We start from the raw sequence: 20,100 nt of genomic DNA on the forward strand, positions 1-20,100 counted from the left end.
TGGGCCATTCGGCCCATCGGGTCTGCTCCTTTATTCTATCATGGCCGATATGTTCCTCATCTTCTACCTACAATGTTGCAAAATCCAAGCAGAGCATCTCCATCTGAAATAAATCCAAAAGAATATTTAAATGAAACTTCTTTACTCCAGAAGAATGTGGCACTTGCTCCCACAAGGAATGGTTGAGGTGAATGGCAGAGATATAATTTAAGGGAAGTTTGATTAACACACTAGGATGCTACTGTGAGATAGAGGGATGGGGGAGCATCACTGCATGGGGCCGAATGGTCTGGCTCTGTGTTCCACGGAACGCTAGTGGAAGGAGACGGAGCGCAAGCACTGGAGCAGACCATGTTTTAGTCAATTTCCGCAATTGCAGTGCTGCCTCACGGCGCCGAGGTCCCGGGCTGGTTTAGCACACTGGGCTAAATCGCTGGCTTTTAAAGCAGACCAAGGCAGGCCAGTAGCACGGTTCAATTCCCGTACCAGCCTCCCCGAACAGGCGCCGGAATGTGGCGACTAGGGGCTTTTCACAGTAACTTCATTTGAAGCCTACTCGTGACGAGCAATTTTAATTTCAGCCCCGGCTCACTGTCCGTGTGGAGTTTGCACATTCTCCCCGTGTCTGCGTGGGTCACACTCCCACAACCCAAAGATGTGCAGGGTAGGTGGATTGGCCACGCTAAACTGCCCCTTAATTGGAATTTAAGTTCATTAATTCGCGGGATGTGGGCCAGCATTTTGCCCAACCCAAATTTACCCTTGAGCTGAGGTGGCTTGAGGGTAATTCAGAGGGCAGTGTCCAAGTCACATGCAGGCCAGACCGCGTAAGGACAGCAGCTTTCCTTCCCCAAATCGATCGTTTCATGGCCATTGTTGCTGAGAATAACTTGGCCGTGGTGAGATTTGAACCCACGCCTGCAGAGCTTTAGCCTGGGCCTCCTGGATTACTAGCTCTGTGGCATTACAACTTATGTCCTTGTCTCACCATTACCTTGGCATAACTTTCCTATTACTGTGTTGAAGTTAGCAACCAGAGCAGATTTTGTGCTTCAGCATCTGTGCGAGGAAATGAAAGGAATTACTTTAGGGTGAATGCGTGATCGGGTTTTGTGAATCTTTCAGGTTGAGATGAATTGGAAGAGTTTCAACACTGGTGATGCCTTCCTGCTGGACCTAGGAAAGCTCATTGTGCAGTGGAATGGGCCACTGAGCCACCGCATGGAGCGACTCAAGGTAAGTAGTCCTAGATGGGGCAGCGCGATGGTTAGCATTGCTGTCTCACGGTGCCAGAGTCCCAGGCTCTGGGTCCGTGCCTGTGTGGAGTTTGCACGTTCTCCCCATGTCTGCGTGGGTTTCACCCCCACAACTCAAAGATGTGCAGGGTAGGTGGATTGGCCACGCTAAATTGCCCCTTAATTGGAAAAAATGAATTGGGTGCTCATTTTAAAAAATGTAGTGCCAGATGGATAGGCTGCTTTCCCCTTTTGAGGGGGGAGCTGACTGGTGGTGGTTTAACCTGGGTGAGGGGCATGTTGAGAAGGCAGGGCCATCATGAATAACCTCAGCCCGGGGTGGCACAGTGGTCAGCATTGCTGCCTACGGCCTGGGTTCAAATCCTGGCTCTGGGTCACTGTCTGTGTGAAGTTTGCACATTCTCCCCGTGCCTGCGTGGGTGTCACCCCCTGATGCACTATCAATTACGACGAGACGAGAGTAGAGAGTAATTGAGGCTTTATTACGCAGAGATGTGTGGCCTCCTACAGCTGCTGCCGAAATGGCTGCAGCTCGGCGAGCGCACACATTTATACTCCGCCTACTGGGCGGAGCCAGCAGGCAGGAATCTACCCCTGTACCTGTAGTACAGGGGCCTTACCGTAATACCCAGATATACAATAAAATACAACAGTGGTGACTACCACACGCCCCACAACCTAAAGATGTGCAGGGTAGGTGGATTGGCCACGCTAAATTGCCCCTTAATAGAAAATAAAATTGGGTAGTCTAAATTTTTTAATTTTTTTTAAAAAAATGTAAAAACAAAAAAGAATAATGGCAGCCAGTGCAGGAATTGAACCCACGCTGCTGACTTTGCTCCGCATCACAAACCAGCTGTCCAGCCAACTGAGCTAAACCGGCCAACATTACTTGATTAGCGCACTGGGCTAAATCACTGGCTTTGAAAGCAGACCAAGGCAGGCCAGCAGCACAGTTCAATTCCCGTACCAGCCTCCCCAAACCGGCGCCGCCGGAATGTGGCGACTAGGGGCTTTTCACAGTAACTTCGTTTGAAGCCTACTTGTGACAATAAGCGATTTTTCATTTCATTTTTTCATTTGAGGTTTATGTTGACTGCTCCAGCTGAACTAGTGGGAAGAGAATTGATGACGTATGTGTGGGGGGACAATGGGCACAGTCTTGCACCCTGGCCGTGCGTTACTGTCAATGACCCAGATATTGGCCTGTTGTGTTCTCTCTATTGACCCCCTTGGCTACTGACAACAGTCTGATTCTAGCTATACTGCCTGGTTAAGTAATTTTGATAATTGTTCAATATAAACAAGGCTGGTCATTATTTACAAATTCTGGGGGGTTGATGTTGGCCACCATGGAACCATTGCAGTCTGTTCTGGTTTGTTGATGTGACTGAGTGGATTCCGAACCATAGAAATGATACTGTACAGAAGGGGCCCACCTTGTCCATGTCAATGCGAAAACATCCCGGTGTCCATTCTAATCCCATCTTCCTGCACACGGCCCAGAGTCCTGCAGTTTACAGCGAAGAGCTGCAGATCCAGGTAGGGTCTCTTGCCTCCATCACCAACTCTGCAGCTAACTCCACACTCCCACCTCCCTCTGCGTAAAATTATTTTTCTTCCCTGTCCCCTCTAATCCTTCTGCCACTTCTTGAATCTATGGCCCCTGGTTTTTGAACTCTGCCAAGGGAAACTGGTTCCTCCTGTCTGCTCCATCTCTCCCTCACAATTTTGTTTAATTCAATCGTGTCACCCATCTCTTGTTCCAAGAAAAACAACCCCAAATCTCTCATCAAACCTACAATTCTCCAGCCCTGGCAACATTCCAGTAAATCTTCTCTGCACTCTCTCGCTCTCTCTCTCTCTCTCTCTCTCTCCAGAGCAATTGCATCCTTCCTGTAATGTGGTGACGTGAACAGGGCACAATATTCTAGTTGTGGCCTGTGGTAGTACTAGGTATTGCGGTACCTAAGAGGCTGATGACCATTGGTCAGACCCAGGAGTTTACCATTGGCTGTTGTTACGTAGCTCCGCCCTGACAGGCGGAGTATAAGAAACGGTGCTGTCCCAGCAGCCTTCACTTTCTGTACCGAAGCTGCTGGGGAACAAGTTCTAATAGATTAAAGCCTTCAGTTATGAAATCACTTCGTCTTGAGTGTAATTGATCGCACATCATGGCCTCACTCACCAGTGTTTTATGCAATTCCAACAGTATATCCCTGCTTTTGTGTTCTGCACCTCTGCCAATGAAGGAGATCATTCCATTTGCCTTCTTTACAACCTTCTCTACCTGTACTGCTACCTTTAGGGACCTGTACACTTGTGCACCAAGATATCTCACTTCATCTGCCTGGTAAACCTTCGCTGCACACCCTCCACAGCAAGAACATCCTTCCTCAGATAAGGACACTTCACTCGCTCTGGCAACGTTGTCATTTACGTGGCTGACCAGGGATCTCGCCCACTCTTGCTGCCTGTCATTGATGTGTGTTGGAGGCATTTTGCAAGTTGATACTCTGCCTGTTTGGCTGCATTACTAACGCACCTTCCTTGTCCATCCTGGGGTGGGATTTGAACCCAGGGCTGCAGGCTCGGAGACAGGGGTGCTACACACACCACCACACAAGACCTCCCTCCCTCTCTTCAAGCAGATACCTCTTTTTTGCTAATCCTTGGGATATTGTTCCTCGCAGCTCCTGGGAATTGTCTTGGCGATGCTATGCTGATGTCCTGTTGGGGCTTTAGGATACCTGGAGTTGCAATCTCTTATTGTTCAATTGAATTACACTCCTTTTAATGCACATGTTTTGATTCCAGGCAATGCAGCTGGCTAAGGATATTCGGGACCGGGAGCGTGGGGGGCGTGGCCAGGTTGCAGTGATTGATGGGAACGATGAGGCTGCGTCACCACAGCTGATGAAGCTGATGAAACACCTACTCGGCGAACGGAGAGAAATTCAACCACCGATTCCAGACCAAGTGGTGGAGCAGCATCAGAGGGCAGCGGTGAAACTTTATCGGTGAGAGAGGAGAGGTTCATTACTAGAGGTTGGGGGGGGGGGGGGGGGAGAGAATGGTGCAGGGGATGAATGGGATGATTCTTTGAGGGGGGTGGGAAGGAAGAGAGAGAATGGGGTGAGATGGGAGAGAAGGGGGTGCGTAGAATCCTTACAAGGCCGAAGAAGACCATTTGGCCCATCCAAGTCTCCCCCAACCCTTTGGAAGGGCACCCTATCCCTGTAGACCCACCTAACCTTTTTGGACACTTAAAAGGGCAATTTTCATCGTGGCCAATCCGCCAGCCCTGCCCATCTTTGGACTGTGGGAGGAAACCCACGCCGACACGGGGAGAAAAATGCAAACCCCACAGTCGCCCGAGGCCGGAATCGAACCCGGGTCCCTGGTGCTGTGAGGCAGCAATGCTATCCACTGTGCCACCCGAAGGGGGGATTGGAAATTGGGATGGAGGGGGATTTTGGGGGTGAGGGGGGGGGGGGGAATGGGGCAGGGGAATTCTTTGGGGGAGGGGGAATGGGGTGGGGGGCAGCTCTAGTTGAGAATTGGGAGGGGAGGGGCGAGAGTTGACATACTGGTCTGAATTTTGCGAATGAAAATAAAACCTGTTTAGAGGGACAGGGTTTTAGATATGGCCCAATTGGCAGGGTTCGAACTATTGGGCATTTTGAATGGAATGGCCGTTCTCACTGTCTGTGACAAGAGGCTGAGACACAACTGCAGCCTTGGGGTCGAGCCTCGTGTTCCGCATGGCCACTCGAATGTCTTTCTTTCCTCTCCAGTGTGACTGATTCTGAGGGAAGCCTGGTAGTGCAGGAAATGGCTATTCGACCCCTGACCCAAGACCTGTTGAGCAGTGATGTAAGTGACGCGATTGCTTTTCGGGAGTGGGATTCTGATGAGGGTAAATGAGAAGAAACGGGAAGAAAAGTATTGTTCTGCACACCGTGCAGGCAGAACGTTCCATACATGAAAAACATACGATAGATACACTATGTAACGACATAGATACTGGGTGAAGCATACGGAGTATAGTGCTTCACAGGAGAGAAGATGTGTGACGTTCCGTCCATAAGAGGGTTGTTTAGGAGTCTGGTAACAGCGGGGAAGAAGCTGTATTTGAATCTGTTTGTGCATGTTCTCAGACTTCTGTATCCTGCTCGATGGAAGAGTGAGTAAGTCGGGTGGGAGGGGTCTTTGGTTATGCTGCCCGCTTTCCCCAGGTGTTCAGAGTATATGACATTGCTTATGCCCAGTCAACAAACTCGTCTCTTGGAATAGTCTTGTCTGATCTATAATCGTGTGGGGGATGAAGTTGTTGAAGAATATCAGATTGCAAAGATTCTGGTATGATGACCTGTCTGCCTTTCAAAATGATTCCTTGGGAGTTGCTTGGCTCATCCTGGTAAGGCCAAAATGGTCTTGTGTCCATGGGCATGCTGAATGGAGTCGGGCCATCCTTCAATATTTTCCTATTGTTTCCTCTTGTAGCTGCTGCTGCCACTTGCATTGTGCAAAATGCACCCGATCAATTTGGTTTGACATCCGTGTATCGACTTGTAGATTGATGAATACATCCAGTTTTCACCTATCTGATGTGCCCATCAAAGTTAACTGGCTTGTACCTAATCTCCGGTCATAACTTTGAAGCTTTATCAAAAGATCTTGGTGAACTGTTTAATGGGTTTTGCTAGATCAGATGCAGATGTTTGCCAAATTGATGGGTGTGAAAACACCGGATTCCAAACGCTTCAAATGTTCCATGTTGGAGTAGTTGGATTGTGATGGAGAGACCTTTTTGTAACCTGAATGCTCCTTCTGTCTATCTCCAGGGTAGTTGTCTCCCTAGGGTCATAAAATCGCAAGATCAATGCTTCTGATTATTTCCGTGCGAGGTGTTGGGGGGTCTCTGGTGCCATGGAAAGGCACATCTATAGAATCCCTACAGTGCAGGAGGAGGCCTTCGGTCCAATTGAGTCTGCACCAACCTTCCAAAAGGAGCACCCTACATTGGCCCACTCCCCCACCCTATCCCCGTAACCCTGCTCATTGATCATGGCCAATCCATTTCACCTCTACGTCTTTGGACTGGGAGGAAACCGGGAGCACCCGGAGGAAACCCACGCAGACACGGGGAGAACGTGCAGACTCCACTTGGACAGTGATCCAAGACTGAAATCTAACCTGGGTCCGTGGCGCTGTGATGCAGCAGTGCTAATCACTGCCACTGTGCCACGCATCATGCCGTCGAACAGATTGCAACAATTGCCTTTAGCAATGAACATGTTTGAGTAAAGTTGGGAACATATGGGGAACAGTTTTGAAGATCGCCCTTGCCTTGACTAGTTGGCCTTCCCTGAAAGATCCTTGTTTTCAACCTGAAATGAAGTGGTGGTCCGAATGGCATATGAAATGTAGTAAGCTCTGCTTTGCATCAACCTTTGTTGCAGCTTCAAATCTCAATTTAGTTCTAATGTTGATATTTTGTGAGGACAAAGCTGCACTTAAATGTTGTGGAGTGAGACACACACTCCGTTATCTGTCCTTTGTGACACCTGATTGAGATGCACCAACCTGTGTCCTCTTCTTCTAATTAGGATTCCACCTTTCTCTATTTTGCTTAGTTTGCTTCAATTTGTCATGTACGCTGCACTTGTCATGTTTCAATCCACAGACTTGCATTCTCCTGCCGTGCTGTGTTTCAGCCCCTTTGAAACTGGCAATTTTGTTGAACATTCCGGATAACTTGATGCTGGGTCATGAACTGAGGTGATGAATAGTTTTGAGGTTCCATGGGTTGTTAGTCATGTGAGGTCACAACCTGATGTGTGGATATGGGTTATTCGTGAAAGCCCCAGCTTCTCATTCTGGCCCCCATCCTGGGGTGTGGTGATCATTGGGTTAAACCACCACCAGTCTGCTCTCCTCCGGGAAAGCAGCCTATGGTCATCTGGGACTATAGTGACTTTACCGTATTTTTTATGCGGGAGACTTGATTGTACTTGGTAGTGCAGAAGCTGGATTTGGTGAATACTGTGCAGTTCGGTTTTGTGATGGCCTTCAAAAGTCTTGTGAATATGTGACTTAGATTTTGCAGGGATAGTATTTTCGCACTGTTAATCTTGGCCAGAGCAATTTTCTTGAGGCAGATAATTAGGGTGACACAGTGGTTAGCATTGTTGCGTCTGTGTGGGTTTTGCCCCCAGAGCCCAAAGATGTGATGTGGAAATGCCAGTGTTGGACTGGGGTGAGCACGGTAAGAAGTCTTACAACTCCAGGTTAAAGTCCAACGGTTTGTTTCAAATCACTAGCTTTCGGAGCACTGCTCCTTCCTTGGGTGAATGAAGAGGTGGGTTCCAGAAACGCATATATATAGACAGTCAAAGATGCAAGACAATGCTTTGAATGCGAGCATTTGCAGGTAATTAAGTCTTTACAGATTCAGAGAGAGGGGTATTCGCAGGTTAAAGAGGTGTGAATTGTCTCAAGCCAGGACAGTTGGTAGCATTTCACAAGCCCAGGCCAGATGGTGGGGGATGAATGTAATGCGACATGAATCCCAGGTCCCGGTTGAGACTGCACTCGTGTGCGGAACTTGGCTATAAGTTACTGCTCGGCGATTCTGCGTTGTCGCGCGTCCTGAAGGCCGCCTTTGAGAACGCTTACCCGGAGATCAGAGGCTGAATGCTCTCGACTGCTGAAGTGTTCCCCGACTGGAAGGCAACATTCCTGCCTGGCAATTGTAGCGCGATGTCCGTCCATCTGTTGTCGCAGCGTCTGCATGGTCTCGCCAATGTACCATGCTTCAGAAAGCGTGGTACATTGGCAAGACCATGCAGACGCTGCGACAACGGATGAACAAACATCGCGCAACAATCGCCAGGCAGGAATTCAAAGCATTGTCTGGCATCTTTGACTTTGTCGATGTTTCTGGAACCTACCTCTTCATTCACCTGAGCAAGGAGCAGTGCTCCGAAAGCTAGTGATTTGAAACCAACCTGTTGGACGGTGTTGTAAGACTTCTTACTGAACCCAAAGATGTGCCAATTAGGTGGATTGGCCATGCCCTTAAAAATAATTGGGTACTCTAAATTTTTTTTTTTTAAAGCATTGTTGCTTCACCGCTGCAGGGTCCCAGGTTCGATTCCCCGCTGGGTCACTGTCTGTGCGGAGTCTGCACGTTCTCCCAGTGTCTGCCTGGGTTTCCTCCGGGTGCTCCGGTTTCCTCCCATCAGTCCCGAAAGACGTGCTGTTACATAATTTGGACATTCTTGTGTACCCGAACAGGTATCGAGTGTGGCGACTAGGGGCTATTCACAGTAACTTCATTGCACTGTATAAGGTGCCCATTGTCCATGGTCTGTTTGAATCAGTGTATGGCTCCTAGTAGCTACATCAGCCTTTGCTCTCGCGCACTGACACTTGTCAATGGCCCTTTCTGCTACAAGCTTTGTAGAATTGCTGGAAAATTGGGCATTTCCTTGTGCATGCAGAAGGCACAGCATCCACGTATGATAGAATTATAGAATCCCTACAATACCAAAGGAGACCATCCAGCCCATTGAGTCTTGTTATGGGCCAGGGTGTAGAGAACCCCAAAGTGTATCATGGAGTTCATCTGACCCACTGCTTTTAATAGATTGTGGTTATGGGGAGCACACGGCCCACTCTACATGTATGGAGCAAACAGAGCTTTACAGTATTTAATGTTTATTCTATGAACTCAAGTTAACCTTTTTTAAAACCTACAGTGAACATCTTAGCAACCATCAATTCAAATACAACCCCCAAAGAATACAACACTAAGTAATCTTTAACTTCCCAAACAACATCCAGAAGACAGAAGAAACACCTTTTTAACAGAAGCACATTAGGTTTACATTCACTACTGAGAACATTTATAATTCTGAATTCACCAAATGATCAAGAGATAGTCTTTTGATGGCAGAGAGAACAGCAGTACACCTGCTCTGTCTGGCTTTAGCTCCAACACTGAAAACAAAACTAAAACACACCCTGCAGCAAACATCCTAAAACGAAAGTAAAAAGCTGACACAGCCCAGCTCCGCCCACTCTCTGACATCACTGCAGTAGTAAACCCCCATTTCCTAAAGGTACTCTCACTACAGATACTTATATACACACACCATTTATAAACACCCATTTCTTAAAGGTACTCTCACGTGACAGTCTGTACCGAGCCTCCGAAAGAGCACCATACCCCGGCCTTGGTGACAATTTAGCACGGCCAATCCACCTAACCTGCACATCGTTGGACTGTGGGAGGAAACTGGAGCGCACTCAGGAAACCCACGCAGACACTGAGTGCAAACTCCACACACTGATCCAAGTCTGGAATCAAACCAGAGTCCCTGCTGCTGAGGGGCAACAGTGCTAACCATTGTGCCATTGGGTTTGGGTGCTGTTGCGCCAACAATTGAGATTGTACTTCGGACCTGTGAGGATCACCCTCATTCATCCTTGATTGGCTCTTTGATGCTATATGTTTAGGGCTTGTCTGGCAAATGTTTCTGCAATTCTTCTGTGTGAATGCAACACCAACGTTTGTGAGCTACCTGCCCTTTTCTCTAACTGCTGAGAAGTGGTCTATAGATTCTGTAGACTGTTGTTGAAATGACTGACTCTAGTCAAATGAATTATCTGAACCAGTCTTCTGACATGGCCCACATTGCGTGTCTCGGACAAGGTGTTAAACAATAGTCCCATCTGCTCCTCTTGGATGAACAGGAAGGATCCAACCCTCACTCACTGTTTTGAAGGGGAGCAGGGGAATTCAATCCAGTATCTAGGCCAATATTTATTCCTCCGCCCACATCACTGAAATGCATTGTGAACCCCGCTATTTGGGAGAGCTTGTTGTGTGTACTGACTGCCCTGCTTTGAAGGTTTGGCTGTAACGCACTTTGGGAGGTTGGAATATTGAACAGAAGTTTTTATTCTTTCTATAAAACCCCGAGCAATTAAATTTTAAGCCTGTTTTAATTTAAAAAAAATTTTTTTTTTTTTTTTAAAGGATTGCTACATTGTAGACCAAGGTGGAATTAAAATCTTTGTGTGGAAGGGAAAGAGATCTTCCCAACAGGAGCGTCAGTCATCTCTAACCAGAGCGATGGTGAGTGTGGTAACTCTCGCACCTTCCCACCAACATGAGGCACTTAAACTGGGAATTCCGACTTTAACTTCTCACCTTTCTAATGTTCTCTTTCCAAAGTGTAGACTGAGTTGTACTAATGAGCCAATGAAAGACTGCTTGAAAGAGATGAGCGATTAAAATGGGTTCATAATTAATTTAAACAAAACTACTTTTATGTCGACATAAATTGAGTTTTTGACTGGTGGTTAAGTGAGATTTAGATCACATTCAGCAGGTTGTTACCAGGGATGAGTTTTATTGGCCATTCCTCACCTTCCCAACAATGTGAAGCAACAATGCTAACCAATTGAGCTACTGTGTCACCCTGGCTTGGGTCACTGTCTGTGCGGAGTCTGCACCTTCTCCCCGTGTCTGCGTGGGTTTCCTCCGGGTGCTCCAGTTTCATCCCACCAGTCTCAAAAGACGTGCTGTTGGGTGAATTGGACATTCTGAATTCTCCCTCTGCGTACCTGAACAGGTGCCGGAATGTGGCGACTAGGGGCTTTTCACCGTAACTTCATTGCAGCGTTAATGTGAGCCTACTTGTGACAATAATAAACATTCTGATGTCCCTGATTTGTGTTTATTTCCCCCTTCAGATTTAGTAATAGTTGCCTTTAGTTCTTCCTGTTGAGGAAGTAAATATACAAAATGGTCAGGAAAAGATCCTCTTGTCCATCAAGCCTTTCTCCCACACCTGGGATGGAAGAACATAGAACATATAGAACATAGAAAATACAGCACAGAACAGGCCCTTCGGCCCACGATGTTGTGCCGAACCTTTGTCCTAGATTAATCATAGATTATCATTGAATTTACAGTACAGAAGGAGGCCAGTCGGCCCCCTGAGTCTGCAACGGCTCCTGGAAAGAGCACCCTACCCAAACTCAACACCTCCACCCAACACCAAGGGCAATTTGGACATTAAGGGCAATTTATCATTGGCCAATTCACCTAACCTGCACATCTTTGGACTCTGGGAGGAAACCGGAGCATCCGGAGGAAACCCACGCAGACACTGGGAGGACGTGCAGACTCCGCACAGACAGTGACCCAAGCCGGAATCGAACCTGGGACCCTGGAGCTGTGAAGCAATTGTGCTATCCACAATGCTACCGTGCTGCCCTTAAGAACAAATTAATCTACACTATCATTTTACCGTAATCCATGTACCTATCTAATAGCTGCTTGAAGGTCCCTAATGTTTCCGACTCAACTACTTCCACAGGCAGTGCATTCCATGCCCCCACTACTCTCTGGGTAAAGAACCTACCTCTGATATCCCTCCTATATCTTCCACCTTTCACCTTAAATTTATGTCCCCTTGTAATGGTGTGTTCCACCTGGGGAAAAAGTCTCTGACTGTCTACTCTATCTATTCCCCTGATCATCTTATAAACCTCTATCAAGTCGCCCCTCATCCTTCTCCGATCTAATGAGAAAAGGCCTAGCACCCTCAACCTTTCCTCGTAAGACCTACTCTCCATTCCAGGTAACATCCTGGTAAATCTTCTTTGCACCTTTTCCAAAGCTTCCACATCCTTCCTAAAATGAGGCGACCAGAACTGTACACAGTACTCCAAATGTGGCCTTACCAAAGTTTTGTACAGCTGCATCATCACCTCACCGCTCTTAAATTCAATCCCTCTGTTAATGAACGCGAGCACACCATAGGCCTTCTTGAGCACCCTTCTTGAAGACGGAATTCTTCTCCCCCACGCCGGGTGGGAGAATCGCCTGGGCGCCACGCGACTCCCGCCACGCCACCTCAATGCCTGGGAGAATCGGCGCTTGCGGTTGGTAACGGGCGATTCTCCGGCCCGGATGGGCTGAGCGGCTTGCCCAACACGACCGGTTCCCGCCGGTGCCATCCACACCTGGTCGCTGCCGGCGGGAACAGCGCGGGAACGCTGAGGGGGGTTCTTGCACTGGGGGGGGGGGGCTCTCAAATAGGGTCAGTCCCGTGATCGGTGCCCACCAATCGGCGGGCCGGCCTCTCTGAGGAGGACCTCCTTTCCTCCGCTGCCCCGCAAGATCGATCTGCCATTTTCTTGCGGGGTAGCCGCAGGGAGGACTGCAACCGTGCATGCGCCGGCGGCGTCGTTTACGCGGTGTCGTTTACGCGGCGCCGGTGGCGTCGTTTACGCGGCGCCGGTCCTAGCCCCCCAGGGGCGGGAGAATAGGGGGCTGGGAACGGCCTCCGATGCCGGAGTGAAACACTCCGGTTTTCACTCCGCCGTCGGGACTTAGTTCCCGATGGGAGAATTGCACCCCGGATTCTTTGTTCATCGCAATGTTCCTCTTCCAGCCACATCCAAAACCCAGTGATCACTGAACTGTTGAAATCTGCGGTGAGCAGCCTCCAGTTCGGGGGCCACCTGTGTTACCACCTGTGTTGCAGCCTGTGAGACCGTTATGTCCGCCTAGGTTTTATTTCCTAGCGGCATGACTGAGGGGATTCACACGTGAAGTGAGGTGCATGCTGATTGCTCACAATATTGACCGTGAGAGCCATGCATCCAAGTGTCAATATTTATTTTGTACGTTGATGGTTCTACTGGTTATATAAACTATTGAAGCATTTTACATAACTCATTATAAATATTCAACATGTATTTAATCTCAACTGGGTCATAGGATCATAAAATCTACAGTGCGGAAGGAGACCATTTGGCCCATTGAGTCTGCACCGGCCCTTGGAAAGAGCCCACACCTCCAAGCAACATAACCTTTTTGGACACCAAGGGCAATTTAGCATAGCCAACCCACCCAACGAGCACAAACGTGTCTTTCAGGACTTGTGGGAGGAAGCCCGTGCAGGCACTGGAAGAAATGCAGACTCCGCACAGCCAAGTGACCCAAGCCGAGAATCTAACCTCTGACCCTGGTCAGCAAACTTGCCTGATTTGCAGGCCACTTGTGTGGCCCACTCACTAACCCAGGTTGCCCATCACTTAAGATCGATCTGAAAAGCAACAGTCCGTTTGTGCCTAGTTATAAAAGGCAGTAGAGTGCATGCTAGTGACCATTCTTCAGGGAACTCTTAATCAGTAAATAAAATGTCAGCTTTTTCTGAAGCAGGGGATTGGTATGGATTAAAATTAGGCTCTTGTAATTAGGAGCTCCTCCTGGGTAGAAAACAGTAAGAGTGAAGACAACTGTGGGTCAGTTGATAGAAGTCTCTTGCCTCTGACTCACCAGGTTCTGGATTCAAATCCCCACTCCACAAGGCTGAAGCACACAAAAATCCAGCCCGACACTCCACTACCTCATTGTTGAAGGTGCCAACTCTTGGATGAGATGAGGATGTGTACCCGTGGCACTTCTTGTAGAAGAGCTGGGGAGTTCTCCCTGTTGTCACCAGCCAACCGCTCTCTGAAACCAGTAATCCAGTCAAGATAATGCTGTTTTGTGGACACTTGCTCTGTGCTGACAATACTCATTGGCTGTAAAGTGCTTTGGGATGTGTTGCGGTCATGAAGGGTGCTCAAGTTATATTGTATTTTGGGGACTGACGGGCTGGTTTTTATTCATTCCACAATATTGTTCTCAGGGCTTCATTGAAGCTAAAGGTTACTCTGGCACTGTGAACATCGAGTCAGAGAATGAAGGTGCAGAGTCTGCTCTATTCAAGCAGCTTTTTCAGAAGTGGACAGTGAAGGGTCAGACCGTTGGCATGGGCGCAACTCACAACATCGGCAAAATCGGTACGTTAACTTGCACCAGGGTGGGGCAGACTTGACGGGGGGGGGGTACGCATAGGGGATGGTTTGATTGAAGAGGCTAATGCAAGGACGGAGGAATTTCTGTTACGTGGGGAAATGGAGAAGCTGAGAAATAGAGAATGTGGAGGAATCCCGAGGGGTCTGGACAGGGTAGATGGTGAGAATCTGTGTTCCCATTGACAGAAGGGTTGAGGACCAGAGTACGTTAACTTTCAGGAAACTGGGAAAGAATTAAAGATGATACCTGAGGGTAGAGGGAAGGCAGATTCAATTGTGACTTTTCGAAAGGGTTTGATAATTCTGAATAGCTAAACTTTGCAAGGCTGCAGGTGAGCGAGAGCAGGTGAGTGCGACACTACCTTTGTGCTGTAACCATTCTGCATTTCTCCTCCACTTTGTTTCCCAGCCAAAGTCGAACAGGTGAAGTTTGATGCCGTGAACATGCACGCCCAGCCTGAGCTCGCAGCCCGAGAGAGAATGGTGGATGACGGTTCTGGTGAAGTAGAGGTACCGTTGCATATTTCCCCCACAATCTCCTTCCCTGGCCTCCCCCATCTCCGTGACGCCCTCCAGCCCAACCCAACAACATTTCAATCTCTGCTCCCCATCAATTCTGGTCTTCTGTCCTTTACAATTCCACACACCTTCATTCCAGTCTTGGCACCAGCTGTCTATCTAGGCTCTTGCGCTCTGAAATTCCCACCCTAACCTCGCTCCTCTCCTTTTTTTTAAGATGCTCCTGAAAGCCAATCGCCTTTGACCAATTTTTGGTTCCCCAAATGGTTTGATTCCCATCCCTGCTGAGCACCCTTTAGGATGCTTGTGTTAAGGGTGTTATATAAATGCAAGTTGTGGGAGCTACAGACCTCAGTGCTGACATGTAGACAGATCTAGATTGGCAGTTCAGACTGAGCTCTTCATTGAAAATTCATGGCAGCCAAGAATTGTGATGACTAAACAAATAAGACCAAGTGATCACACAATCAGTAAAATAAGGTTAAAAGATTTCATTACAATACGTTGAAAAATTCAGGTCTCAAATTGCAAAATTAAACTGTTCTTACATCTTTATTAAAATGCATTTGATCATCTGTTACATTAAGTTGATTTAAATTCTGCATCATTTACAGACTATATGGAGTTTACCCCAGGGTAGAGGGGTCAATTACTAGGGGGCATAGGTTTAAGGTGCGAGGGGCAAGGTTTAGAGGAGATGTACGAGGCATGTTTTTTACGCAGAGGGTAGTGGGTGCCTGGAACTCGCTACCGGAGGAGGTGGTGGAAGCAGGGACGATAGGGACATTTAAGGGGCATCTTGACAAATACATGAATAGGATGGGAATAGAGGGATATGGACCCCGGAAGTGTAGAAGATTGTAGTTTAGACGGGCAGCATGGTCGGCACGGGCGGCCTGTGCTGTACCTTTTTTGTTCTTTGTCGACTACTCGTGAGTATTCCATGTTGGTATCCCCGCCTGTCACGTGGAAGACCAGGGGTTCAAACCCCTGTTTTGAGGGCCTGTTCAGTTAGTTTTGTGATGCAGAGCAAGGCCAGCAGCGTGGGTTCAAATCCCGTACTGGTCTGAGGTTATTCATGAAGGCCCTTCTCAACCTTGCAATGGAGAGTTTTCTAGTGGCACTGAGGTCGGGTTTTCCGGCCTGTTCCACAATTTCTGGGTCCATCACTTTGGCAGTGCTCATCGTTCGGCACTTTTGAGCTTGTTCGCCTCTTGGCAAGTCCAGCGTCCCAAACGAGCACTGCGTGTTCAGTAATTTGTGTAACTGTTAAACATACTAAATAGGGTCAGTTTTAGATATGTGGAAGGGTGGGGGGGGGGGGGAAAGAAGAGACTTGGGACTTCCTTCCCTCCTAACAGTGGTCAGCTTTCCCCCTCACTCGCTGTCCTGTCTCTTTCTCCTTCTCCCCACCCCCTCCGGAGTTGTGTTCTGCTCCTCCAACATCACTAACTCTTCCAACAGAAACCACTGGATAACTTGAAAATGTACCATTTTTGAGACCAGTTGTAGTCTCTATCAATTTCCCCACCCCTCCCCAAACACCATTTTGGCCTGATCACCTTCCAGTGATGACACTCAAATCTGCAATCTCTGTGACAGCATCTTTCTTCACTATAGCCAATCTGATCTGTTTCCAGGAGTGGGTGATTCATGACCTGGAGCTGGTGCCTGTGGAGAAGCGATGGCATGGACATTTCTATAGTGGAAACTGCTACCTGGTTCTGTACACCTACACTGTCAGCAACAAACTTCACCATATCCTCTACATCTGGCAGGTACGTGTGACTGCACTCTTTCGGACTCCAAATTAACCCGGGAGTAAGTAACCAGGCTTTAAGGTCATCTGGGATTATGGCAACTTTGTAGACTAGTCATGGGATGGATTAGTTGAGGAGTACAGTGGAGGTTATGTATAGAGTAACATGTACCCGGGAGTGAGTAACAGACTGGAATCTAAACGAGGGGTTCAGATGCATTGTATATAAAACAATGAATACATTGGAATGAGTTTAACACAATAGTTCATATATAAAGAATACCGAGTTACAGGTTGGTTGGGAGAGTTTTATTGAATGTGAATATTCCGGAGGAGTGACACATCAAACGCCCACACAAATACACACGGGGAGCATGCAAATTTAACTTGATCGTCCCAATCATGTGAGCAAATTGCTCGCGGTAATGGAGACAGGATTAGGGTAATCATAGATTATCATAGAATTTACAGTGCAGAAGGAGGCCATTCGGCCCATCGAGTCTGCACCGGCTCTTGGAAAGAGCACCCTACCCAAGGTCAACACCTCCACCCTATCCCCATAACCCAGTAACCCCGCCCAACACGAAGGGCAATTTTGGACACTTGAGGGCAATTTATCATGGCCAATCCACCTAACCTGCACCTCTTTGGACTGTGGGAGGAAACCGGAGCACCCGGAGGAAACCCACGCAGACACTGGGAGGACGTGCAGACTCCGCACAGACAGTGACCCAAGCCGGAATCGAACCTGGGATCTTGGAGCTGTGAAGCAATTGTGCTATCCACAATGGTACTGTGCTGCCCTTTTCAGGGTAATGGTTGCCAACTCTGCAGGATTGACCTGGAGACTCCAGAAGGTGGAGATGTTGCTGTGGGGATTGAGTTAAAAGAATTGTGTGGACTTTTAAAAATATTTGCTTTGAACATTTTTAGAACTTTTTTTAAAATGGAGATACTGGAAAAACAACCACTAAACTAGTTGCGGCAAAACCTCCATGAGTTGGCAACTCCAACATGGGGGTGCATTGAGACGTGACTGAAGACTTTATGGTTGACGACAACCTTTTGTTGAGGTTGGTTGAGGACAACCTCTTTGTGTGGCACCTTGTCAAGATTGCTGCATGAGATAAAGATGCATGGCATTAAGGGGAAAGTAGGAGCATGGATAGAGGATTGGTTAATTAATAGAAAGCAAAGCGTGGGGATTAATCGGTGTTTCTCTGGTTGGCAATCAGTAGCTAGTGGTGTCCCTCAGGGATCAGTGTTGGGCCCACAATTGTTCACAATTTACATAGATGATTTGGAGTTGGGGACCAAGGGCAATGTGTCCAAGGTTGCAGACGACACTAAGATGAGTGGTAAAGCAAAAAGTGCAGAGGATACCGGAAGTCTGCAGAGGGATTTGGATAGGCTAAGTGAATAGAACATTACAGCGCAGTACAGGCCCTTCGGCCCTCGATGTTGCGACCTGTAAAACCACTCTAAAGCCCATCTACACTATTCCCTTATCGTCTATATGTCTATCCAGTGACCATTTGAATGCCCTTCGTGTTGGCGAGTCCACTACTGTTGCAGGCAGGGAATTCAAAGCCCTTGCTACTGAGTCAAGAACCTACCTCTGACATCTGTCCTATATCTATCTCCCCTCAATTTAAAGCTATGTCCCCTCGTGCTAGACATCACCATCCGGGGAAAAAGGCTGTCACTGTCCACCCTATCTAGTCCTCTGATCATCTTGTATGCCTCAATTAAGTCACCTCTTAACTTTCTTCTCTCTAACGAAAACAGCCTCAAGTCCCTCAGCCTTTCCTCATAAGATCTTCCCTCCATACCAGGCAACATCCTGGTAAATCTCCTCTGCACCCTTTCCAATGCTTCCACATCCTTCTTATAATGCGGCGACCAGAATTACACGCAATACTCCAAATGCGGCCACACCAGAGTTTTGTACGGCTGCAACATGACCTCATGGCTCCAAAACTCAATCCCTCTACCAATAAAAGCTAACACACCGTACACCTTCTTAACAACCCTCTCAACCTGAGTGGCAACTTTCAGGGATCTATGTACATGGACACCGAGATCTCTCTGCTCATCCACACTACCAAGAATCTTACCATTAGCCCAGTACTCTGTATTCCTGTTATTCCTTCCAAAATGAATCACCTCTCTTTTCTGCATTAAACTCCATTTGCCACCTCTCAGCCCAGTGCTTCAGCTTATCTATGTCCCTCTGTAACTTGTAACATCCTTCCACACTGTCCACAACTCCACCGACTTGTGTCATCTGAAAATTTACTCACCCATCCTTCTACGCCCTCCTCCAGGTCATTTATAAAAATGACAAACTGCAGTGGCCCCAAAACTGATCCTTGTGGTACACCACTAGTAACTGGACTCCAGTCTGAACATTTCCCATCAACCACCACCCTTTGTCTTCTTCCAGCTAGCCAATTAACATAACATAAGAACTAGGAGCAGGAGTAGGCCATCTGGCCCCTTGAGCCTGCTCCGCCATTTAATGAGATCATGGCTGATCTTTGTGGACTCAGCTCCACTCTCCGGCCCGTACACCATATCATAGAATTTACAGTGCAGAAGGAGGCCATTCGGCCCATCGAGTCTGCACCGACTCTTGGAAAGAGCACCCTACCCAAGGTGAACACCTCCACCCTATCCCCATAACCCAGTAACCCCACCCAACACTAAGGCAATTTTGGACACTAAGGGCAATTCAGCATGGCCAATCCACCTAACCTGCACATCTTTGGACTGTGGGAGGAAACCGGAGCACCCGGAGGAAACCCACGCACACACTGGGAGGATGTGCAGACTCCGCACAGACAGTGACCAAAGCCGGAATCGAACCCGGGACCCTGGAGCTGTGAAGCAATTGTGCTATCCACAATGCTACCGTGCTGCCCTCGGATATCCCCGAATCCCTTTATTCTTTAGAAAGGCACCTATCTTTTTCTTAAAAATGTTTAAAGAAGGAGCCTCAGCTGCTTCACTGGGCAAGGAATTCCAGAGATTCACAACCCTTTGGGTGAAGAAGTTCCTCCTACACTCCGTCCTAAATCTACCTCCCCTTATTTTGAGGCTATGCCCCCTAGTTCTGCTTTCCCCGACCAGTGTAAACAACCTGCCCGCATCTATCCTATCTATTCCCTTCATAATTTTATATGTCTCAATAAGATCCCCCCGCATCCTTCTAAACTCCAATGAGTACAGTCCCAGTCTACTCAACCTCTCATCATAATCTAATCCCCTCAACTCTGGGATCAACCTAGTGAATCTCCTCTGCACTCCCTCCAGTGCCAATATGTCCTTTCTCAGGTAAGGAGACCAAAACTGAACACAATACTCCAGATGCGGCCTCACTGACACCTTTATACAATTGCAGCATAACCTCACTAGTCTTGAACTCCATCCCTCTAGCAATGAAAGACAAAACTCGATTAGCCTTCTTAATCACCTGCACACCAACTTTTTGCGACTCGTGCACCAGCACACCCAGGTCCCTCTGCACAGCGGCATGTTTTAACATCTTACCGTTTAAATAATAATCCATTCTGCTGTTATTCCTCCCAAAATGGATAGCCTCACACTTGGCAACATTGAATTCCATCTGCCAGACCCTAGCCCATTCACCTAACCTATCCAAATCCTTCTGCA

At 47.9% G+C, this 20,100-nt stretch overlaps 1 protein-coding gene across 2 annotated transcripts in view; it reads left to right on the top strand.

The window, feature by feature from the left end:
* The window catches only part of LOC140386431 (villin-1-like), a 69,810-nt gene that overhangs the window by 23,677 nt on the left and 26,033 nt on the right, over positions 1-20,100 (top strand). For both annotated transcript variants that reach the window (XM_072468763.1, XM_072468773.1), the window contains exons 6-12: positions 1,126-1,236; positions 4,074-4,276; positions 5,054-5,132; positions 10,306-10,404; positions 13,979-14,132; positions 14,557-14,657; positions 16,307-16,444. In XM_072468763.1, the coding sequence (XP_072324864.1) occupies positions 1,126-1,236; positions 4,074-4,276; positions 5,054-5,132; positions 10,306-10,404; positions 13,979-14,132; positions 14,557-14,657; positions 16,307-16,444 (885 nt within the window). The remainder of the gene's footprint in view (positions 1-1,125; positions 1,237-4,073; positions 4,277-5,053; positions 5,133-10,305; positions 10,405-13,978; positions 14,133-14,556; positions 14,658-16,306; positions 16,445-20,100) is intronic.

This window comes from Scyliorhinus torazame, chromosome 2 (assembly GCF_047496885.1).
Source record: "Scyliorhinus torazame isolate Kashiwa2021f chromosome 2, sScyTor2.1, whole genome shotgun sequence".
NCBI classification, from domain to species: Eukaryota; Metazoa; Chordata; class Chondrichthyes; order Carcharhiniformes; family Scyliorhinidae; genus Scyliorhinus; species Scyliorhinus torazame.